The 18,029-nt window shown below is 35.4% G+C and overlaps 1 protein-coding gene and 1 long non-coding RNA gene across 10 annotated transcripts in view; one reads left to right on the top strand and one right to left on the bottom strand.

The window, feature by feature from the left end:
• LOC101894068 (acetylcholine receptor subunit alpha-like) overlaps window positions 1-10,978 on the top strand; it is a 331,275-nt gene extending 320,297 nt beyond the window's left edge. For all 6 annotated transcript variants that reach the window (XM_059126854.1, XM_059126856.1, XM_059126853.1 and 3 more), the window contains one exon: window positions 8,468-10,978. In XM_059126854.1, the coding sequence (XP_058982837.1) occupies window positions 8,468-8,665 (198 nt within the window). In that variant the 3' untranslated portion in view covers window positions 8,666-10,978. The remainder of the gene's footprint in view (window positions 1-8,467) is intronic.
• The window catches only part of LOC109613902 (uncharacterized), an 88,843-nt gene that overhangs the window by 12,541 nt on the left and 58,273 nt on the right, over window positions 1-18,029 (bottom strand). The gene's annotated exons all lie outside the window — the stretch shown is intronic.

Below are 18,029 nucleotides of genomic sequence, written 5' to 3' on the forward strand. Positions count from 1 at the left end.
GTATTTCCTGACTCGAGGTGTCATTCTGCAGTTGTCGTCGACGATAGTAACGTAGATTGTGTGCTTGTGGATGCGAGTGATTTTGGTGTTTGTGTGTCTGTGAGTGGTGAATTTGGTGTTTTATTTCTTACGAGTCTCTATTGCAAGTTCGAAGAAGCGTTAGAGCCGTACCTTAGGTACATGGATGCGGTGCTACTACAGGTGAGTAGCCATCCTGTCATCCTCGGCTTGGACGGGAACGTATCTTCTCCCATGTGGTTCAGTAAGATAACTCGGCAAGCGCGGAGTTATCAGAACTACACTAGGGGGAGATGTTAAGTGAGTGGCTCCTTTCAAGGGCCATGCATGTGGTGAACCAGCCGAGTGAGGTTTATATCTACTGTACGGTTAATGGCTCTAGCGATATCGACGTGACATGCTGTAACGATGCTGCTTCGCGGCAGTTTCGTTTTTCATGGAGCGTTGATGAAGAACTGGGAATTAGTGATCATAACCTAATCCGTATAGAGATGTCGTATGATGAAATAGTTGAATTTATCAACCCTTCTGTTCGTTGGCGTTTGGCTTCTCGAACATTTCGCTGCGAGAATTTTCTTCTCTTCCTGTCGATGAGCAAGTAGCATTGTTAACCAACACTGTTACTAGCGTCAATGATACTCTCTTCGAGAGATATAGCCGATCGAGTTCTAGGAGGTTGAGGTGGTGGAATAGAACTCTGAGTAAGAAGCGTAAAGTGGTAAGGCGTCTCAGGAAGAAATTCCAGAGAGCCAAACGACGGAACGCGCATGACGTTGGCGTACATTCGGCTGCCTATAGGCAGTGTCTGAATGAATATCAAGACATGATAGCTAGTGCGAAAGATGGTCAATGGCAGTCTTTTGTTGCGAGAAACCGTGATGACCCATGGGGTCAGCTGTATAAGATTTGTAGATCCCAAAAATCGGTTGATGTTTCTGGTATTAAGGTTGATGAGAGAGTCCTTACCACGTGGAGAAATGAGATCGATCAGGCTGTAGCCTTGGTTCGCTGCAGGAAGTCACCAGGCTTGGATTGTTTGACCGTAGAGATGTGTAAAAGCATCTGGAAGGCCATTCCGGGCTACCTGGAGACTTTGCTCTGTAATTGTATTCGCTCAGGTGTTTTTCCGAGGTCGTGGAAGGCTGCGAAAGTCATCGTCCTTCTGAAGTCTCCCGATAAGGTCAGGAGTAATCCTCGATCTTATCGAGGCATCAGCCTCCTGCCAGTGCTTGGCAAAGTATTGGAAAGGATAATGGTGCAGAGATTGCAGGAGAGGTTGGCTGGGACAGAATCCGAGTTTGAATTTGGTTTCAAACCAGGTCGTAGTATTGAAGACGCTTGGCTGTATGTCAAACAATGCGTCGAGGGATCTACAAGCAAATACGTTTTGGGTATTTTTGTCGATTTTAAGGGTGCTTTTGACCATTTGTGTTGGTCGCGTGTGATTGCTCGTTTGCAGGAAGTTGGTTGTCGAGAAATAAAACTATGGAAAGCTATTTCTCTGACAGGGTGGCGTGCTCTGTTGGTGCCCAGAATAGTGTTTTAATAGATGTCGTCAGGGGTTGCCCGCAGGGTTCCATTTGTGGTCCATATATATGGAACATGATGATGGATCCGTTACTGCGGCAGCTTAGTTCCACCTGTAAGGTATGTGCGTACGCAGATGATCTCCTGATATTAGTGGAGGCTAGGTCTCGTTCCGAGTTGGAACAGTCTGGCTCACAATTGATGGAGATTGTCGGTGCTTGGGGCTTACGAGTTGGTATAGAAGTGGCTAGGGAGAAGACCGTGACTATGTTGCTCAAGGGCAGCTTGTCACGTAATCGACATCCCAGTGTTGTTTTTGATGGTCGAGGTCTTAATTATAAGACCGAATTGAAATACTTGGGCATCACAATGGGCGAGAGGATGAGTTTCATCCCCCACCTAGATCGCTTAAAGGAGAAAATGTGCAGTATTGTGGGTCAAGTTCGTCGTGTGTTGAGGTCTGAATGGGGCCTCGGTAGACGTGCGTGTTGCGTATGGGGGTCTTTTCGTAGCTTGTGCTACTTATGGCGCCCCCATATGGTATACGACGGCGTTAGGCTGGGGGTGTCGCAAGATACTTTCATGCCAACGAATTATGATGTTGGCTTGTTTACCTGTATGCCGCACAGTGTCTACTGAGGCCATGCAGGTGTTGCTGGGTGTTCCTCCTTTGGATCTTGATGTGATTCGTGCAAACGTGTCCTTCTTGGCCAAGAGGGGTCTACCTATTGTGCCTTCTGACTGGGCAGTAGACGGTGTGGAGAGAATGAGGATCGCAAATCGCGGCTGCGAGAAATTATTTCATCTAGATGGCAATCTAGATGGAATGAAAGTGAGAATGGTAGAGTAACTTTCAGGTTCATCGCTGATGTTACTTTTGCTCAGACGAACCCCGATTTTGGTTATGGCCTTCACTTGGGGTACTTGTTGACGGGACATGGTTCCTTAAATGCATTTTTGTATAGAAGGAACATCTCTGGCACAGAAGCATGTAGGTGCGGGGCACCAGTCGAGGACTGGCTACAAGTATTGTGCTCATGTCCATTTTACGACGACTTCCGGAATCTAGATTCCATGGGTATCTCCAATGTTGAGGGCCAATGGGATGTTAGTCGTGTTCTCTCCACTAACTCTACGCGTGCTAGCCTTGGAGAGTTTGCTAGTCGCGCTTTCGCCCGTCGCCGGGCACTAGTGTGAATGTGCTGTATGAATGTGTCTGCTCTGTATGTATGAGTATAAATGTGAGATGAGTGTGTGGTTTAGGGCGTCTTAGTACGTATCTATGGCCTAGACGTGTATAATAGCCACAAGGGGTTACCAGTCCCCTGGTCACATGGGACTGAAACTGGAAGTAACTCGGTTACGAGATCTGACCAGAGGTCTTTTTCTGGTACCGCAGGTGGTGGGGACTCACAGGGAATCTCAACTCTCTGCCTCACCATCATAGATCCTTCTGATCTTGTCGGGGGCGCTTTCAAATCTAATCGGTTGCCGTTCGCCAGCGTCAGAGCGGAAGAGGTGAATAGGCCTCGCTCTTCGCAGTGAGAAAGCTACGTCCATGTAAACGTGGTGATTAGACTGCTCCATCAGTGTAGCACTTGTGTTGCACTCGTCCTATTCCATGATCGTGCCTTAAATTTTTACTCATTTTGGGTGACCAGTCCCGTGCTATATGGAGCCAAAACTGGTAGTAGTTTCGACTACGAAGTCTGACCGGAGACTATTCTGGTGCCGCAGGTGTCAGAAGCCCCTAGATCTGTTGATCTAGCCTGACTATGGAGAGGCCCCTGTTTTGGGTGCAACGCGGTGGTTTTGGTTTATACCCAAATCGCGGGTAGAGCTTCGGCTCGATGTGGTGTTGCATTCTCAACCGGGTGCTGCGACCCATAGAGCAGCAGAGGTGTAAGATAGTCCTCAACCCCTTACCAAGAGGGAAGTGAAGCCCATATAGCTGATCTTCGAATTGGTACCTGCGGAATAGACCTACAACTCCGTGGAGGGCTACCACTCTCTAAGAGAACTCTGGGTAATTCCAAAGGGACGCTGGCCGACGCATCGTATCGCGACCCCTGTGCAATGGTGCATCATGGTTGAAGCCGTCAAGGCGATAATCATGTAAAACCCCTCGACTTCATGTCTGTCTGTTGTAATCACGCTATCTTTCGAATGCATTGAGATAGATGGCTACATTTTTTCACACATCTTTATTTTTCCAGTAGGCAGGTTTAGTTCATAAATGGGCCATGTAGGTCCACGTTTTCATATAGCCCCCATATAACGGTACTTGATGATTTTAGCGACATTATTCACCGAAATTGTTTCAAATTTGGTATTTGAAGTTCGAAATGGATACTACACCCAAAGACAGAAAAACGTCAGTGCAGGTTCACGTCTTCCTATAGCCCCCATATAAGGGTACCTCCCAATATTCGGTATTTTGATGATTTTAGCGTCATTATTCACCAGAGTTGTTTCAAATTACGTATTTGGAGTTCGTTATGAGAACTACAATCTGTGACAGAAAATTGTCTATGTAGGTCCAGGTCTTCGTATGGGCCCATATATCTGTACCTCCCTATATGCGATATTTTGACGATTTTAGCTACATTATTCACTGTTTATTTCGAGTTTAGATTCGAGTTTGAATATGGTAATGGCTTATGACAAACAATGCCTATGTAGGTCCACGTCGTATAGACCCCAATAGACGGCTATATTTGGTATTTTTAAAATTTTAACAGATTTTTTTAAGAATTTTTTTTTTTGAAAGTTTTTAAATTCGTTCCAAAAGGTGGAGGGTATTCAAAGTTCGGCCAGTGAACTTACTGCTTTTTAACTTGTTTTATTTATTTTGTTTTTTCCAGAAATTCATTGCAAAAATTTTTCTTTTTTATTAGATAAATTTTGTGTGGTTCTCTTTTATAGCTTTATAAGAACTTTCATAGTAAATTGTCGTTGTATCTACAAAAATTGGATGCTATACAGAGGAAGAGTTTTCCAAACCAAATTCAGTAAGAGAGTAAAAGTGCAGAAAATATCTCAAAAAGAGCTTCCGTAACAGAAAAGAGGCTATACAATGTCATTTGTAGAAGAAATATGAAAAAAAGTGAATAACTGGATAACAAGACTTATCATGAACCACTAATAACGAATTTCTGGACAAATAAATGAAAAATGTTATTTGTATGAAGTATTTTGTGACACCTTTTCGTTGTAATAAACCTAATTTATATGAATTTCAAAAATTTTCCGCACTATATTTAACCAAAGAATGCCCAGAATTATAATAATGCAAACAACAAGACAGTTTTATGCATCAGTTTGGAAATCTTGAGACACAGATTGAAAATATGAATTTCTTTGAGTGTGTGGAGTAATATGTGACATACTGTACTTAAAGTAACCTTGGACGAATCTTTGCTAAAAACAGAATGACAAACATACTCTCCTTTCTATTGTGGAGTGTATATAAATTGCAGTAAAATAGTTAAGATTTGTATTCTGTTGTTCGGAACTTCGGCTTTATTGGTGATATTCCATTCAGATTTAGATATAGATCCTATATATAGTTACTCTTGATTTCAAGTTCTTGCGCACAAATAGTGGGATGTATGCCCAAACACTATGCATTTTCTCACACGCACAAGCTTGAATTCAACTAACGATTATTTAGCAAAATTTAAGTTTAATTTGTTCAGATATATATTTACAGAGCGAGATAAAAAAACTGCAACAAAGTTAAACTTCATAATATATATATATTTTTAAATTTTATTGAATGAAAGCAAAAAATGGCGACCCACACCATCACCATTGCCGGCACCTGAATTCTGGTGGCCAACCGGAGGTGCACATTTTCAGCTGACCTCCTTGTAAGTAAACACATCATTTTGTTTGTTTACAAACTGCTGGGCAACGAATGTTTTCTCGTCGGAAAAATCCAATTCGGCAGTAAACCACTTTCGGCCAAGCGAGCCATTTTTCGGCCACTGCGACGCGGGTTTCGATCAAGTAGCTTCTTTAATTTTCGAACCATTTCTGCTGATGTTCCTATTTTCTTCCGTCCACTTCCTTGACGTTAGCCGACGCTACCAGTATCACGGTAACGAGCGATGATACGAGATACAAAATATTTATTCACATTTAAATGCTGTAGTGCTCTAACGATAGCCACTTGTGATTTTCCAGCCAAATATAAAGAAATTACACTATTACGCTTGAATTCCATCACGAATAATTTTTTTCTTGTAAACAACAGCTGTCGGACAAGTGGTTTGAAAACGACAGCAGTCTGATTATTTGCAGTTTTTTCACCTCACCCAGTATTATATATTAAGATATCTCTAAGCCGTAAAATTCCTTCAATGTCGATGATTTTTGGTAAGAGAAATTATATACTGGCTAAAAAAGAAAATAAAGGACATACTCGGGCGGTGCCGACTAAACGATAAGGATACCCTTTAAAGAAAAATGAATTCTTCAAGACATTGATATACAGAAGCTTAATGTAGAATCAATGGGATAACTTTATCACAAAACTTCGGTCCTTTTTTTTTGCATTGTCATTTCTAAACGTAAACCAAACATCAGAGCTAAAACGTTATCTAAGTTAATTCGAAATATAGTATTTGATATAGAATACATTCATACAATCGTGTTTGATTTTTGTTATTCCGTCGGTTTTTTAATTTCGTAATAGCTTGCGGGTATTAACGGACATCAAAGAAGCCAAAAGAGGTTCAGCTTCAAGAAAAGCCTAATAACTGGATCTATTACAAAAGGATACAAATTAATATGTTACCAACACTTTTTCTGACCCGTGGAAAATAAAGACATTGAGGGCTGCCAAAAATGAAAATCTGCTAATTAAAGAATAAAAGAACTAATGTCAAATAAGTAAATAGCCGGGCCGAACTATCAAAAACGTTTAAATAAAATATGAAAGAAATAACTCCATGTTTTGATGTGAGACACATATAGTCGGTCATTTGTGTTTGTTTGAATGTGTTCGCATCTTTCAGCTGAAGCATGATGTAGGTCCTGGGCAAACTAACTAAAAAAAAAGTTAAAAAGCAGTAAGTTCGGCCGGGCCGAACTTTGAATACCCTCCACCATTTGGAACGAATTCAGAAATATTCAAAAAATAAAATCCGTTAAAAGTTCTGTTAAAATTTTTTAAAATACCGACTGTAGCCGTTACATTGGGATCTATATGACGTGGACCTACATAAGCATTGTTTGTCAAAAGCCATTACCATATTCAAATTCGAAACATGAATAAACGGTAATGTAACTAAAATCATCAAAATATCGTATATAGGGAGGTACCGTTATATCGGAGCTATACGAAGACCTGGATCTGCATAGACAACTCTCTGTCACAGGCTGTAGCATCCATTACGAACTTCAAATACGACATCTCAAACAATTTCGGTGAGTATTGTACCTAAAATCGTCAAAATATCGAATATAGGGAGGTACTGATATATGGGGCCTATACGAAGACTTGGACTTGCATAGACAATTTTCTGTCACAGCCTGTATTCCCATTACGAACTCTAATTACGTAATTCGAAACTACTCAGGCGAATAATGACCCTAAAATCGTCAATATACCGAATATCGGGAGCTACCGTTATATGGTGATTTATGGAATCGAAAACCGCTCAAGCAGATTTTCCTGAAATTTTCCAAGTATACTACAAGATTGCCTGAAAGAACCATAGGCTATATACATTTTTTTTATCGATATCCAAAATTTTGAATACGTAACGGAATTAGGAACAAAAATAAATTTGATAAATTATATTGAAATCATGTCAGATTTGGGTATAGTTTCCATATATATTTTCGACCGATTTCAATATCTGATGCACCAAACACGCTATGTATTTCTAATTTCACTGAAACTAGGAATGTGTAACGGAATTAAAAATGAACGTACATTTGCCAAATTATATTGAAATCGATTCTGATTTGGATGTAGCTCCCATTAATATTTTTATATTTGGTACTCCAAACAATTCTATTGAAATTTATTATTTATTTATAATTTAGTACAAAAAATTGCCAAATTATATTGAAATTGGTTGAGGTTCGGATATAGATCCCAAACACAATATATATGTCCGATTCCAATGAAATTCAGAATGTGTGGTGGAATTTGGTATAAAATTAATTTTCCAAATTATATTGAAATTAGTTGAGGTTTGGAGATACCTCCCATATAAACTTTCGGCCCATTTGGTATATTTGATGCACCAAATACCCTATGTATATCCAATTTCAATGGAAGGCGTGACGGAATTCGGTCCAAAAATAAATTCTGTCAAATTATATTGAAATCGGTTCAGATTGGGACATGATTTTGTCCCACAACGCGTTTGTAATGGTATTCGACTAACAGTAAAAAAGGTACACAACATTTTAACTGAAGATTCGATTATGCTGCTACCTCGAATTCTTTAAAAGCAAAAGCCTATAAAATGAATTAATCCGAAGGAAAAATTCTTTCTGTATGCGACAAAATTTGACATGTACCTGCTTTTCTTATGGTCAGCAGATCCTGGCATGTTCACGCGATGGTAAAACAAGCGATTTGTTTGTTTACGCATTGAAGTATTACAAATAAATTGGTTTTTAAAATTCTTGTTTTATTATTTTTGTATATACATATATAAATAAATATATATATATATATATATATATATATATATATATATATATATATATATATATATATATATATATATATATATAAATAATAAAACAAGATTATATATAATATTTATAAATATATATATATATATATGTACATATATAAAAAAAATGTTATAAAATTCGGGCCGAACTTAATGTTTTATTACTTGTTTTAATGTAATTATTACGAAAATAACTGTTTTTCTCTATTATCTAATTCTAGGTTAAAGAAGATTGGAAGTACGTTGCTATGGTCCTTGATCGACTATTTTTGTGGATTTTTACACTAGCGGTTTTAGCTGGTACAGCTGGAATAATATTGCAAGCTCCAACTCTCTACGATGATCGAATTCCTATTATTGAGCAGAAAGATGTAGACTTCTCTGGAAATTCTGCTGGTCGCTGCCGTCCTCCACAATAGCACACGAGAGACCACACCCTTACACTGTAGCATAAATATTATTAGTAGGAAATGTGCCAATTTAATATATAGTAGTTGTCTGTATTTGTCGTATATACAAAGATATTGAAACTATCACGGATTTTCATACCTTGTGGTATGATGTATTTTGAATTTGGATAGTTAAAAGGTAAAGTTTGAACTCATGACTTTATTATTAGCGGGTCTCACATTCAATGAAGCTGCAGCGGCGAACACGTTTATTTTTAATTATTTTGGACTGAAAGTTTTGCCCCCAATATGTATTGGTAAAGTATAGGTGTTATAAATCGTTAGCCAATTTATGAAACTAGTGCGATAAATATCGGAAAATAATGAAAAATACTGATCTATGCACTTCATAAAAAAAAATATTTCTTAATTTTCTACACCGGTGTGAATGATGAACGTGAGAGTTATAAGGGATTCAAGTAATCGTGAATATAGAGGGAAGTACAATGTTGTATTCACATGTATGACAGTAAATTTTTGCACTTGAAGTTCATAAATATTAAAACTACCAAACTATCTGAGCAAGAAGCCCGGGTCTCCTGAGTACGTTGGTGATCTGATTTTTTCCTATAAAAAGAATTGTGTTTGATGCAAAATATGGGCCAGTTTTGTTCTAAGATGAATTATTACAATTATAATGGTTTTCTTTACCTCATAGTGAGGGTTCGGGCTGGTGAAATTTAACCTTTTTATACTCTCCACCATACATAGTATATTATGTTGTCGTTCCATTTGACATTCATCTTAATAGTAATTTTAGACCCATCAAAGTATACATTTCCTTGACCGGCATTAAATTTTACATTGGTTTAAAGCTTTCTTTCCGACTGTCCGTCCCTTTGTTGTAATCAAGCTAGGGTACTTTATCCGCAGGCAGGTCAGGTTCGAAAATGGGTAATATTGGTGCTTGATATCAGTTAGCCCTATATAAAGATACCTCTCTATATTCGGTATTCTTATGTATATAAGTACATATTCTTTGTTTTAAATTCCATAGAAAGAGTTCGTAATAAGAAATACTACTGGTGGTGGCATTTTGACGAACGAACATCGTCTGCATAAGTTCACGCTTTCTATACATACCGACACCTCTCGATATTAAGTATTTTCATGTTTTTATTAAAAAAAATAAACAGAGCTGTTTTAAATTAGGTAATGAGGTATTCATGTTCATGTTTCGTAAAACCTCCATATAATGGTACCGCCCACATTATGATATCTTGATGAGTTTAATTGTGTTCAGTTTAAAATAGAATTATTAGATTATGATAGCTTTTTATGGTATTATTTGCCTCATGGTCGATGGTTTTAAAGGTTCAATCCTGCCGAACTTAACGTTTCTGTACTTTTTGGACAAATTGGCCTTTTAAAATAGTAGCATTATTACCAGCTTCTGATTGGCTTATTTCTTAATTTCGAAATATGGTCAACTAGTTTTAACATTTTTTTTAGCAATTATCTTACAAGTTTTGCCATTAAAAGTATGAGGTTACAAACATGGTAGCCTGAGGCTATGCTCGCCTCCTGAATTTGATTTTTTCAAAATTATTTGCAACAAGTTGTTTTCATTTATTTCATATTTTCCTCAGTTTTGAAATGAGTTAAATATGATCCAAGCTGTTTCAATCCCATGGCATACGAACATGTACTGTTTTTTTTTTTTCAAAACCAATCAACTTAGAACAAAATTCTAATCATGTTGAAGATCGGCCTTACCTTTTTTATAATGGACTCAACTAATATGAGCAAAAAAAGAGAATCGCTTTGAAAAATCTATGAAGAATATAAATGATTTATTTGTTTCGAATATTGAATAGAATTGTACATATAAAAAGATGATTCGTGAGGCTTCACTGGTCCTCCTTAACAACGCAAGTCGGGGACTAGTGTAATTAAAAAGAACACACATATAAATTAGACGGAATTAGCAACACAGATAAATAAATTAAAATTATTCGGTAGTCATGACGTTGTGTTTGTTGCAACATGCTACGTAAACAAAAATGTTACACCTAATGCATGACTTCAATTATTTTGTCTTTCGTAAACGCATATGGCCCAATAATTTGTAAAGGTTTTGGGTTAGTTTTATTTACATACATCGTCCATATTATTCAATATTTATAGAAAATATTAACACACTGTGTATTAGCTTATGAATCATTCGAAAATTAGTTTATTAAAAATAAGCATAAGAAGAAGTATTTCCACAAGTTTGTAAAAGGAGTAGTCTGCTAATACTTGATGAATAAAGAATTTTTAAATGTCGTTCAAACAATTAAATTTTGTCTTCATTCTCAACAAACATAAATAGTAAGTTTTTCTGTAAAAATATTAATTTCAAGAAAAGTTTCAGTATTATTATTTTTTTTTAGACATTAAATTAAATTTTGCTGTCCCTTTTTTCTTTTTAGATCTGGGGTATAATTTTACCTACGTAAATTAATTGTATGTGCAATAATAAATTCGTTTAATTTCATTTTATATATTATTTGTTTTGCTTATGTGCCCACCTTTCACTAAATTCTTTGATCTTTATTTGTAGTCCCTTTGTTTGCTCCCTTCCATTTAAATTTACAAGCCAATATAAAGTAATTATTTGTACAATTAAAGTACTTTTCTATTTTTTATTTATTGTGTTTATTATTTTTTGAATTAAAAAAATAGAATACTCCGATCGTATTTGAATAAGAAAAGTGTTCATACACCTGTATGTAGTTCAAAGTGCTAAGTGCAACTGAATTGTCAGATGGAGATGGATGAAAAAATCGAAAACATTGGAGAAGTAGCAGATGTCGTAAAACGTCATCGCAATACAATTGCAAGTACTCAACAAGAATACGAGAAAAAATGCAAAACCCTTGCTTAACCCAGCGACATAAAATTCCAAGAATAAATTTTGCTGGAAAGTACAAATTGGATGCTATCATTATTTGTTTTGCCACATTTGTGTTGTGATCTCATGTTTGTGTGAGATAAATAAAATTTATCAACAAATTTAAGCACTCATTCCAAATTGCATTGTTCGGTGTTCAATAATCATACATAATCATTTGCACATATTTATGATATTGACATATTTACATTCTATTACTTTCTCATTGTTCGTAGTTCGATCATACACACACGCTGTATACATACATAACCCTGTTACAGTCAGCCGTCGCTTGACCGTCAAGAATAAACGTACATACGTCGATTGGTTGTTCTTCTTTGTTACGTGTACGCTACACCACTCTGGTCGATCGATTGTGGTTAAGTAACACGTTTGATACAAAGATTCAATTTTTTTTGAGAGTATTAAATATGAGTGTGTGTATGAATAGTTAAAAGCATTTTGGTCAATTTAAATTGTGTGCACCCCATAGTCGGCACGTTTGAACTATTGTGTTGATTAATTAAAACACAATTTACTTGGTATTCAATAGATTTTATTCAATCTTAGTCAATATTTTTTGAATTTCATTTGGTGATTTGTAGAATCTTTTGCATTTTTTGGATATTTTGAAAAAAGTAGATACATTTTGGCAAATATTTTGGAATATTTTCCGTTGATTCAAATTTTCTTAGTTTTTTGGTAAACTTTTTGGACAAATTTGTCGGGTTTTTTCTACAATTTCGGTAGAAAAGATAATTTTTGGAATTGAATTTCGTACTTTTACTTAATAATCATGTCACAAAATCCGCTAGTTGCTTTTAATTGTAAATGAAAAATACTTAATAAAGTCATAGGATACGTTAAGAAATTAAAACTTAAAGGTCTTGATTTCTTCGAATTATAGGCTCGTAGCTCGAATTTAGTAAATGTATGGAAAGCTACTGACGAGAGTTTCAAATTATGTGAAATTTGTTTGGAAACGTCGGGTGCGGTCAGCAAAGCGGATTTTGATTCCGTTTACACAAAATATGGGGAAGCTAATGAAAAATATGTGGTTTGCTTAAGTCATTTGAAAACCAGGCTGTCTGACGTTAGTCGATCGAAAAAGTCTTTGTTGAACTCTTCTCGTAGTAGTTCGTTAGCATCATTATCGCAACATCCACGTGATCTTCCTATAGAAGCACAGTCTCGCGATGTTACTTTAATAAACTTGAGCTCTTCTACACACACTTCTCGTGAAGTGGGCGTTCAAGCTAATTTCCTCATATCCTCTATTGAGAATCCTAGTGTCGTAAAGAGTTTTGTTGATCATCCTCTGGTAAAAAGTGTTCAAAAACTAGGTTTGCCTCCTTGTGGCATAGACGTCTTCGATGGTAGTTTTCAAACATGGCCCGCGTTTAGAGATTTATTTAGCGCGGTATACATAAATAATTCACGTTTGAGTGATATTGAGCGCCTTTGTTATTTAGCGCGCAAAACCAGCGGAGATGCTCGAGAAATCGTCTCATGATTTCCCCTGGCCACGAATATAATAACCCTCGGTTACTCGTCCATAGTCATTTGAAATGTCTTTTCGCGCTTCCTGTTATCGAAAAAGAAAGTAGCTTTAATTTAAAAATATATATATATGGCATTCCTACGGATCATTGGGATCCAATTATCCAATTATAAAATACAAAATTCTTTGGGAGTACAATGAGTAAAATACCAAATTTAAAGGGTGGAAAATAGTAGAGTGAATGGGATAAGGATAAGGAAGGATAAAGGTACAAACTGATTTCGTATTATATTAGATGTCGCCGTCGGTGGTTGGTTTGTAATCGATGTCATCATACTTTACTTCATAGAGGTGGTTCAACAACAAATAGTCCAAGTATAATGGCAACACCTCCAAGTTCGTGTTTGTCAGTTTCGGCTCCACCTTTTTCTCCCTCAAATTGTTCCCCAAGCACTAATCAATCTCCCGATTTAAATGCATTTCGTTCCTCCAAATCGGCTGTAGATGTAGTTCGACGGGCATTTCACGCTGCGCAGAATCAATCGGTCTTTTTGGGCACTGCAAGGGTGAAAGTTGTTCATCAAGGTGGTTCGTATTCTGATAGGGCGTTGATAGATCCGGCCTTTGAGTCCTCTTTCGTCACAGAGCGTCCAATTCCACCATTTCGGGTGTTAACCAAAGAATGTTTGTAATATTGAAATCAGAAGTAGCCTAGACCAGAAGTAGCCTAGACCCTGAAAACTTCAGTGGTCGTGCTGAATTCGATTTCAGGAAATCTACCCTCGCTTGCGGCCACGTTTTAGCTCAGAAATCAGCTACCTAATGTCGTATTAGCAGATTCAAAATTGTTTAAGTCAAGTCCAGTTCATATTTTGATAGGAGCAGACTTGTAACCCAGAATAATTAAAAACCACCTCTTTCGTTTTTCGTATGGTTCACTGCTTGCTCAAAATACCATATTTGATTGGATTGTCACTGGACCAATTCCGCACCGAAAAATCGCTCTCTTGAAACTGCATAAATCTATTCGTCGGCATTAATAAACATATTTTTCGAAATTGAAATCTCGTATTGTAATGTGGCCACCAAAGTACTCTTTTTTCGGAGCAAATCCTTCACTGCGGATTTCACATACTTGGTTTTCGTAGCTAATCCGTAACTGCGGAATTCCTTTAACTTAAATCCGTAACTCTGGTTTTTGTCTAAATCTAAAAATACTCTGTAATCAAGTCCGAATTCATAACTGTGGGTTCTTGGTGACTTTGAACTATCAATTCGTTTATCGTTTACATTCGAAACTGCTCACATATCTGCACTATACCACCACTTTATACTATTTATCGCATTAATTTATATTGTTACACCATTCCAGGATGCTGTAAGGTGGCCCTCTAATGTTTAAGTAATAACTGTCTCAATTTTTTTGGAATGGAATCATCGTGCAGTTTGTTGCACCTCTTATCGTATTGAACATTAGTTGAAAACTGCTTACTTATTATTGCAACATTGATATGTCAATGTCAGATTTCAACGAATTGACGCTAAAGCTACCACCTTACTTCAGTCTTTATAATATAATCTATATATATATAAATCAATTGTTGTTCGTTGGTAATGGAATCAGTTGAAAACGGTTGGATCGATTTATATAATTTTTTGTACAAACGTTCGTCATACCCCTAGTTAGGTTTTTAAAGAAAATATTGACCACGCCTACTTTTACGCCCACTATTTTTATTTACCTAAAATCTTTATATTTGCCAGATAATGAAGATATTGGTTTGAAAATTACGAAATACTGTTGATTTCCCTCCAATTTAGGGATTTATTTGGGGTCTGATGAACTAAACAAGCGTACTTCTAATCTATCTATATATATAAAATAAAGTTGTGTTAGTTGCTACGCTTATAACTCAAGAACCGTTGATCTTGGCAGAAAAGGGTAAAATCCAAAAACATTGCGTAAAAATGTGAAATTTGAACATTTTCATGTTGACTTTTGAAGTGTACAATAGTAATTTTTTATTTTGCATGATTTTTTTTCCATGTACATTTGAAGTGTTTTTTTTTAATTCTAGTATGAAGTGTAGTTTTTTTGGGTAGTATAAAGCGACGACAATTATGGAGTGGCGAACCTGAATAGATCATGTCAAAATGAAATAAAAATAATGTGGTCAAACCAAAGTTAGAAGATAATTACTTTTTTTAAAATGGCAAAAAAAAAATCAAAAAAGAGCCTATTGCATTACAAAAACTCTAAAATCGGGAAAAAATAGATAAAATTTTTCAATGGAATCAAATTTCAAAATAATAGTAAGGACCAAACTTCGTAAGGACCTTTAAACAATCGCTGTAAAAAGACAGCGAACAAGTTGAAGATTTTTTTCAATTTGTTTATTAGTTACTATTCTTATAACTCAAGAACGTTTTGACGGATTTTCACAATTCATACAACTTCGGAATGGAATCTTGGCAAAAAAAACGGTAAAATATGCCAATAAAAATATAAAAAAAATCTATTTGGCGTGAAATTTTTTTCAATTTAAAAACTATAGAGATGTGTAAATTTTTTGCTGTTTTTTGAATTCTGAATGAAAAAATTATTTAAAAATTAAATAGTACGCAATACGATGTTAAATGGCGATCTTTCATGTTTGAAATTGGCATTTAGCTTTCAACTCCAGGATCTACATCGTGCTTCAGCTGGAAGATGCGAACACATTTAAGCAAAAACAAAAAAAAAACGACAAACTTCTTTCACATGACAATAATCAGTCCAATGAGAACTCAATATGCAAAATTCATTGCGACTGCAATCAGTGAAATACCGAATATAAAAGGCGCGTAAAAATGTGAAATTTGAATATTTTTATGTTGACTTTTGAAATGTAAAACAGTAATGTTTTATTTTGCATGATTTTTTTCATGTACATTTGTAGTGTTTTTTTTAATTCTAATATGATGTGTAGTCTTTTTGGGTAGTATAAAGCGACGACAATTATGGAGTGGCGAACCTGAGTAGATCATGTCAAAATGAAATAAAAATAATGTGGTCAAACCAAAGTTAGAAGATAATTACTTTTTTTAAAATGGCAAAAAAAAATCAAAAAAGAGCCTATTGCATTACAAAAACTCTAAAATCGGGAAAAAATGGATAAAATTTTTTCAATGGAATCAAATTTCAAAATAATAGTAAGGACCAAACTTCGTAAGGACCTTTAAACATTCGCTGTAAAAAACAGCGAACAAGTTGAAGATTTTTTTCAATTTGTTTATTAGTTACTATTCTTATAACTCAAGAACGTTTTGACGGATTTTCACAATTCATAAAACTTCGGAATGGAATCTTGGCAAAAAAAAAATGGTAAAATATGCCAATAAAAATATAAAAAAAAATCCATTTGGCGTAAATTTTTTCAATTTAAAAACTATAGCGATGTGTAAATTTTTTATTGTTTTGAATTCTGAATGAAAAAATAATTTAAAAAATGAAATAGTACGCAATACGATGTTAAATGGCGATCTTTCATGTTTGAAATTGGCATTTAGCTTTCAACTCCAGGATCTACATCGTGCTTCAGCTGGAAGATGCGAACACATTTAAGCAAAAACAAAAAAAAAACGACAAACTTCTTTCACATGACAATAATCAGCCCAATGAGAACTCAATATGCAAAATTCATTGCGACTGCAATCAGTGAAATACCGAATATAAAAGGCGCGTAAAAATGTGAAATTTGAATATTTTTATGTTGACTTTTGAAATGTACAACAGTAATGTTTTATTTTGCGTGATTTTTTTCATGTACATTTGTAGTGTTTTTTTTTAATTCTAATATGATGTGTAGTCTTTTTGGGTAGTATAAAGCGACGACAATTATGGAGTGGCGAACCTAAATAGATCATGTCAAAATGAAATAAAAATAATGTGGTCAAACCAAAGTTAGAAGATAATTACTTTTTTTAAAATGGCAAAAAAAAATCAAAAAAGAGCCTATTGCATTACAAAAACTCTAAAATCGGGAAAAAATGGATAAAATTTTTCAATGGAATCAAATTTCAAAATAATAGTAAGGACCAAACTTCGTAAGTACCTTTAAACATTCGCTGTAAAAAAACAGCGAACAAGTTGAAGATTTTTTTCAATTTGTTTATTAGTTACTATTCTTATAACTCAAGAACGTTTTGACGGATTTTCACAATTCATAAAACTTCGGAATGGAATCTTGGCAAAAAAAAAATGGTAAAATATGCCAATAAAAATATAAAAAAAAAATCCATTTGGCGTAAATTTTTTCAATTTAAAAACTATAGCGATGTGTAAATTTTTTATTGTTTTGAATTCTGAATGAAAAAATAATTTAAAAAATGAAATAGTACGCAATACGATGTTAAATGGCGATCTTTCATGTTTGAAATTGGCATTTAGCTTTCAACTCCAGGATCTATATCGTGCTTCAGCTGGAAGTTGCGAACACATTTAAGCAAAAACAAAAAAACGACAAACTTCTTTCACGTGACAATAATCCGTCCAATGAGAACTCAATATGCAAAATTCATTGGGACTGCAATCAGTGAAATACCGAATATAAAGGGCGCAAAATAGAAGAGAGGAAAAGGATTTCTATTCTTTCAGAAATTCTTCCTTAACTTTCGCATTTGCAGTTCATGATATGGGTCTTAACCCCCGGATAAGGATACAACCCGATTTCAAGTATATCTTCCATTTTAACCATATTTTCATACTAATTTCGGCAAATGTTGGGAAGAAACCATCCTTGCAAAAACTAATCACGTTTTGTATAACTATCATACGATTTATGGAACCGGACAGTTGTTAATCGTCTTTGAATTATACTATGATAAAAGATATGGACATTATAGTGTCTTCAACGCGCAATTTCAATGACAAATATGACATATTACTTTAGAAACAAGTAAAAAAATTAAGTTCGGCC

The sequence above is a fragment of the Musca domestica genome, unplaced genomic scaffold, assembly GCF_030504385.1.
Source record: "Musca domestica strain aabys unplaced genomic scaffold, Musca_domestica.polishedcontigs.V.1.1 4, whole genome shotgun sequence".
Classification (NCBI taxonomy): domain Eukaryota; kingdom Metazoa; phylum Arthropoda; class Insecta; order Diptera; family Muscidae; genus Musca; species Musca domestica.